Source organism: Crocuta crocuta, unplaced genomic scaffold (genome assembly GCF_008692635.1).
Source record: "Crocuta crocuta isolate KB4526 unplaced genomic scaffold, BGI_CrCroc_1.0 scaffold1714, whole genome shotgun sequence".
In the NCBI taxonomy this organism is placed as follows: domain Eukaryota; kingdom Metazoa; phylum Chordata; class Mammalia; order Carnivora; family Hyaenidae; genus Crocuta; species Crocuta crocuta.
Genome location: NW_027529579.1, coordinates 26,128 through 33,689, shown reverse-complemented (window position 1 = coordinate 33,689; position 7,562 = coordinate 26,128). Strand labels below are relative to the sequence as shown.

At 38.2% G+C, this 7,562-nt stretch overlaps 1 protein-coding gene across 1 annotated transcript in view; it reads right to left on the bottom strand.

Moving 5' to 3' along the window:
* The window catches only part of LOC144229586 (dystrophin-like), a gene marked incomplete at its 5' end in the record, with an annotated part of 111,510 nt that overhangs the window by 86,086 nt on the left and 17,862 nt on the right, over positions 1-7,562 (bottom strand). The window contains 2 exon segments of the mRNA XM_077761689.1: positions 3,013-3,194; positions 3,865-4,053. Coding sequence (XP_077617815.1) covers positions 3,013-3,194; positions 3,865-4,053 — 371 coding nt within the window.

Below are 7,562 nucleotides of genomic sequence, written 5' to 3'. Positions count from 1 at the left end.
TATTTTGTTCCTAGTGCCTGGAAATGTATCTGGTATCTTGAGGTACTCCATTAATATTTGTTAATACTTTGTGTGTGTGTGTGTGTGTGTGTGTGTGTGTGTATACACACACACACACGTGAAATATATATATTCCCAGTTATTTTTTTGTTGTTTTGTTTTTTACATTTGTTATAAGATAGCAACTTAAGAATTCTAGCATGGCTGCGGTTATATCTTATATGCCCAGACAAATTATAATTATCATTCCTTTCATCACAAAATCTGTGCTTCGGCAGNTAAGATGATTCATTTTTGTTTGAAAGAAATTTATCATGCCTTCCTACTTCACAGGATGCAGAGGTTTGGAAACAATTGGTGACGTTCCCTATGAAGCTCATCATCAGTGAAGCTCATGAGAATGGAAAGTGAAGGGGTAGCAATCTATAAAAGCATGAAATAAAACCTAGAATTATTATTTTTTTAAAATACGGATGATACTCTATTGTCGTAATTAGCTCTTTGCTTCCTTCAAAAAAATCTATTAAGAATCAGGTCCAGCATGGTTTGCATAATAGCTTATCTCATTTAGAATTTAATAGGTTTTATGCATGAACACACACAAAGTTAGTGAAAGTGATATGGAAGACTTACTTTTACAACCTCACAAAAGATTTCTGAATTTGCTTTGCAAAATTATACTTTGTGTATGGGTATTTCAATAATACTGTCCAGAAATGACTATGTGCTACAAGTGGTTCCATATTAGTGTCTTATTTTCAAAACTCTATGTTTTAGCAAAAACTATGCCAGCCTTCCTAATAATCATTCCAAATCCTTAAACACATGTCAAAGGGCCCAAATCTTCCCTCAGGATAAACTTTTTTTTAAAGTTTATTTATTTATTGAGAAAGGGAGAGAGACAGAGAGAGACAGAGACAGGAAGAGAGAGAGGGAGAGAGAGAGAGACAGACAGAGAGACAGAGAGAAAGAGAGCGAGCCCAATTCAGGGCTTGAACTCACGACCCCATGACCTGAGATCATGACCTGGGCCAAAATCAACAGTCAGATGCTTCACTGACTAAGTCACCCAGGGGCCCCAGGACAAACTGTTTTTTGATGTCAATTGTAGCTAAGGACTGATGTTGCCATTTTAGCTTTTCCATCCTCCAGCAGGATGGGGGTTAAGAAATTACACACATAAACCCATATGTATGTATGTACCTGTATGTGTGTAAATATGGATGTATGCACTATCATCCACATATGTGTATCTATGCTGGTGTCATCTAACAGTAGATAGCCCTTCAAGACAGGCTTTTTTTTTTATTAACCTTGTTTTTAAAACCACTTAAAAATTTAGGATTTTAATTTTAGGTTAAATTCACCTTTTCTTATAACTCAGTCTCAAAATATTATAAATACATTGATTAGTATGAACACTTGACACTATACTGTCAGTCTTATGTAAAAAAGGGATGGGGGGTAACCTGGAGGGCTCAGTGAGTTAAGTATCCAATTTTAGCTTGGCCCATGGTCTCACAGTTCATGAGTTCAAGCCCCACATTGGGCTCTCTGCTGTCAGCTCAGAGCCTGGAGTCTGCTTTGGATTCTGTGTCTCTCTCTCCCTCTGTCCCTCCCCTGCTCACACTCTGTCTCTGTCCTTCAAAAATAAACATTAAAAAAAATTAAAAAGGTACTGAGGGAATAATGGGGGTAATTAGCCTCCAGGAGAGAATGGAAAAAGAGAACATAGGAAGGAGAAGACAGTGGTTCCACTGTGGGATTTTAAAGACAAGAACGTTTTGTCTGAGGATTCTTTAAGTTGCATAGATCAGTGAAAAGAGAAGTTATAACCTGAAGAATGTGGAGACACGACCATAAGCAAGAGGTTCTATGTCTTATAATTTATGATAATAAATGGGTGGAATAAATGAGTTGACCCTTGGACATGGGTAGGAGACTGACTCCATTGGTATAATATGGCTGTTGAAACTCTAATTTCTAGGGTTAGTTGCAATGATCAAAACGGTCACAGTGGGAGAAAACGTCAGTATGTGTACACTCCTATCTTCTGGTTTGGAATACCAATATTTGTGAAAACTCTATCCTACATATGCCTTATTTATTCTTTCAAAAGACACGAGTTTAAAAAAAATGTGTTTTCCCCCTCCCTATTGTCACACTATAATTTAGTATTGAAATAGCAATCTTCCCAGCATATCTAATGAGTTTCTTTGGTCCTATTTTAAAGCTTTTAATCTTCATAAATAATAGCTAAGTAAACTTAAGGCGCTTGGACAATTTCTTTAGCTTAATGTATTCAAATCCACAGTTGGCACTTCATTTCTTTTCATTTAAAAATAAATCTATCTTGTCTCGATAGGCTCTACATGAATACACACACCTAACAATATAAATCAATGCAACACATCCAGAATGATGAGATCTACTTGTTACCTTTATAAAAAAATATGCCATTTTCAGAAATGTCTCAAAAATTCTTCTCTGATAAAGTCAATATGTTTTCTTAAAATAATTCACTACCATGCAGTACTTGCATAACGATTTCCAAACACAGATGAGAAACATTTTTTTTCACGAGGATTTCCATAAACACCTGAGAAACTATTTAATATTTTGAGAGCTTTTCCTTCAGAAGAGACATTTCCTGTCAACTGTACCTAACAGATGATTTTATGGGCATGGTTTCCTGTTTACATTTCTGAATCTTCCATATTCACATTTTAATTTTTGGAGAAAACTTAGAAAATGTTAACTGTGACATCAATTTTGGCAATTTTGAGAGGAGAGTTCTGGAGATAATGGTCCTTCTATCCAACCTTTCCACATCAATCAAAAAAATGAAAAACAAAGTGAAACAGACATGGAAATCCAACCAAAACATGCCCTAAAAGGAGTTACATGCTCTACGAGCAAACTTGAGAATTGCAACTTAAAGGAGAAACCACATAAAGGTAATTGCACGAGTCCAAAACTCGCTATTCTTAGGAATTAAATACAAAGACTTACTTGCTTTGTTTTTCCATGCTAGCTACCCTGAGGCATTCCCATCTTGAATTTAGGAGATTCATTTGTTCTTGTACTTCAGTTTCTTCATCTTCTGATAATTTCCCTGTTCCAATCAGTTGACTTCCCAATTGTAGAACATTACCAACCCGTCCTTGATGGGATGTCAAATCCATCATGTACCCCTGACAGAAAAAGAAGGTGACAAAAGTGGACACTTTAGGTAATTCATTATGGTTTTCAATTTTATCTTTTTCCATTTTTAAATCAGTAGCCCATTTAAATTACATTCCCAGTAAAAGGATTTCAGTTTTTATTTAAGAAAATCCAATAGCGTTTTAAATATGAATTAAGGGCAACTACTAGCCTAAGTCACCTTCCACAGAAGCAGATCCTGAGATAAATGATTTTCTGAGTAAAAGCTCCCAGGAAGACCTGCAAAGCAGCCAAAGGAGCAGGAAACAGGACATGAAAGGGGTGGAAAGCAAGTGTGTCATTTCAAGAAAAGTCTCCCATGGAGGGCGGTGTAGCCTGATGCTGCATGGGTCCTTCAGAGTGTAGGTTATAACCCAGCATCACCTTAACCCAAGAGAAGGGAGCTGGGCTCTCATGTCCCTGACATGAGAATCCCTGGCAAAATGAGATCTCACCAATTTCAAGTGTCATTCTGCAACACAGAACTTTAAATGCGAACTGTCGGAATCCCATGCCCATAAACACGGATTTGCTTCCATTTCAAAATAAAAACTAAATGACCAAACTACAAGGATCTGAAAGAGTAATTCAGATAAAAAGAGGGACTTGCCATTATGACAAGTCATGTGCTTTGATGCATCCATCAACGTTTTGCTTTACCTCATGAGTATGAAACTGTTCTTTCACTTCTTCTACATCATTAGAAATCTCTCCCTGGGCTTGCAGTGTGTCCTCAGCAGAAAGAAGCCATGAAAGTACTTCTTCTAAAGCTGTTTGGTAACTGTCCAGGGTTACCTCAGTCTCCATTGACGAACGGCCAAGTGACTTGTCTTCCGGAGCTTCCAAGGGCTGAGCAATAAAATAAATTGGGTGTTAGACAATTAGTATCTTTGCAGACTGTTCCAATACATTACACGATAAATCAAATGAAATATTTAAAATGCTAGAAATGTCCACTTGCATTATCAGAGACATGAATAGCAGACATACAATACCAAGTCTGCATTTTAACAGCTCACAAACATACACACAAATTCTCAAATGGCAGTTGAAATCCACTTCAAATTAATATTTTATTAAAGCTTTTCTGGATTGCAAAAAAAAAATGAATTAATACATCATCTCTTCATGTTGTATCTTAAATGCTACAAATTTTCAATTGTAGGTAACGTTTTCATCTTATGTCTTCAATCCTTTACATATATACATTGTTGGTATTATATTTACATACTTTTGCAATGACATTAAAAGAAACATCTCATCTCTTCCCAAGAGAAAGGAATGAAATATTTCTGAAAATTTAAAGAGCAGAAAAGTTACCTGCTTGAAAATAAATGAGGGAAGCAGGTAAAATTTAAACAGAAATACCTCACTCACAACTGAAATTTCTAACCGCATGATGACTTCTATATATTAAGCTTTTATTTCCAGAAGGTCATGGTTTCAGTAGCAAGATGTTATCATGGGAGATGTAAAATATGGAGTATTTGCTTCCACATTCTTTTATAAATGTTTATTTTGGAAAGAGAGAGAGCATGAGTGGGGGAGGTGCAGAGAGAGGGTGACAGAGGATCTGAAGCAGGCTCTGTGCTGACAGCAGAGAGCCTGCTGTGGAGCTAGAATCAAGAACTGTGAGATCATGATCTGAGCCAAAGTCAGAGGCTCAACCTATGGAACTTCCCAGGTGCCCCTGCTTCTACATTTAATTAGTAGGATGTCAAGTAAGATTCCCAACAGTTGTCTTGAATCTCTAAATTTCTGTTGTAACCAGAAAGCTGAGAACAACAGGTACAAAGTGTCCATAATTCTAAAGAGGTTATCTAGGCCACCTATGAAGGCACTGCTAAGAAGGAACCAGAAGACTGGTCCCACCACTCTCAACCCACTACCTAGCTGAAGGTATAGAAGCAGCATCACAGAGACTGACTGGAGAAAACTGATGAGAAAAGATTTTTCTGGAGTAGTGAGAGTACTATGCATGTCCATACATCCTCCCCATCTCAAGCCAATGAGAGTAAAGTAATGGAGACTTTAAAAGACTCACCTGTATATGACAGGTTACTTTCCAGGATGGAATACTGACCTCTAAACCGCGTTGGGTGTCAGCAGGGATTCAGAAGCAATGGGATCAGTACTACCAAGTAAGAGGAGACGACTCAGGATAACCAATGTGTCTCCTGCTTTAGTATTATTAGGGCAAATGCCAATGGTAAGAATTTGAGTAAACAACAAAATGTGCATGAATTTTTATTTGGGTACGCTCATGGTACATTGCTGGGTTTCAAACGCCTTAAGAAAGACTATATTCAAGAGGGTTTCCTGCTGAAGTAAGGGACATAAACTGTTGACACAGTTATGCAGGACAAAAAATTTGAAGACATATTTGGAGAGGGATCTTCTATACAGTCCAAAGATAGTAAGCAAATAGCAGGCCCTAACAAGCAGCGTTCTGAAAAGGAAGCAAAAGGCGAGTTGAACGCCAGAAGCTACTTGGGAGATCACATGATCTTGTCTAGAAAAGAAATCCATCCTTCTGATGCCTTTCCTCTGGAAGGTCAGCCTTGAATTTCTAGTCCCTCTCAATGCTGGGCCTTATCCTACTGAGGTGCTGGCACCAACTTAATTATGCTCTTCCGATAAATGCTACCATTTTGAAACTTTACTCATAAATTTCTTCAACTATTAAGTCCTTTAAGGTGGAAAGATATTGCAGCAGTGCTTGGTGTGTTATTTTCATCAAATGATGCACTCTTCATCTGTTTCCAGAGAAGTGGCAGAAATATGTCATCCTGGTAGGTGACAATCACCCAACTCTAGTATTTCAAACAGCATAAGGACCCACAGAGACCTATTTGCATGGCCCCACCTCAAGGTCAAGACAAATTTCTGAAGGTCTAAGGGGTTTGAACAAGTTCCATGATGTATCCCTTCTCTTCATCCCTAATTACTATTAATAAGAGATATCAAAGTTAGCATTAAGAGGAGGAAAGTCATACAAAGGCAGCCTGGGAGATGAATGTAGACAAAAACAGCNGGGAGATACAGAATCTGAAACAGGCTCCAGGCTCTGAGCTAGCTGTCAGCACAGAGCTGGACGCGGGGCTCGAACCCACGAACCGCGAGATCATGACCCAAGCGAAAGCCGGATGCTTAAACGACTAAGCCACCCAGGCGCCCCAATAATTTTATCTTTGAATGCAGGTAATGTAAGTGAAGTCCAATAAGGTGACAAATGAAATGTGTATATTATGTGTGTCTGCTCCCATTTGTATACACTGTTATTGATGTGCCACAAGCATAAAATTCAGGTGGACACATGTTATGTGAGGATGGAGCAACGCTAGGAGTGAGTACAAGGGAAGTATGTGTATGAATGACCGATGGCACTAAGAGCCCCAGGGACTCGTGTTTTCTGTTTGAACCAGGACTTGCTTCAAATGCAGAAAGAAGGCAATTTTAAGAAAACAAACATGACCAGAGAGCCCTTGGATATCCTTTCTTAGTCGTATTTCCTTGCCATATTAGCCAACCATTTAGGCTGAAATTGAGGACAAAGAAGGAAAGGGAAAGGGCAGTCCTGGGTTCTTTGTCCTTCCAAACCTGCCTTACTCATCGGAATGCTGAAAGGACAGAATAGGAGTAGAATGTGCACCTATCAAGAAGTGAAATAAAAACAGCAAAGTTATTTGTGCAATGTTTCCACATTAAGAATGAAATACATAGGCGTGTACAAGCTACGGAATCCAAATTGTATAGTGCTGGTGATTCTGCAGGAGCTAAATGGTCTTATATTTGCATTCACAACCGCGACTGCACAATATAACAATGAGCAATAAAACTCATGCTAATACTTTAAAATTTTAATTTTCTTTGTTCAGTATGAAGTTAAACGGCAAATAAAAAACACGATGGCAAGTCAAGAAGGAGGGACCATGGAATAAAGCAAACAGTTTTATAGTTTAATTTTAAGAGCACCTTCCTTCCTGCTCTTTGAACAAGGGGCCCTGTATTTCATTTCTCACTGTACTGCACGTTGTGTGGCCAGCCCTGTGTGTAGGTGAAAAATAACACAATTCAATTCTGGATATTTTGGCTTCTCTGGGTTACAGGTGAGAGGAGACGGTGCTTTATTATCATGTACAGTAGGGCCTGGTTGTAAAACCCCAGGGCTTTGGAGACAGTGTTTGAATGTTTACTCTAGACTGAGGTCTTATTACCCTGGGAAGGTTACTTAGTCTTATTATTAGCTTTAGTTTCCTCCTTTGTAAGACAGGAGCAGTAATACTTTCCTAATAAGATTGTGGGAAGAATTAAAGAATAGTATATAAAGCATTTAGAAGAATGCCTGATAGTCTGTA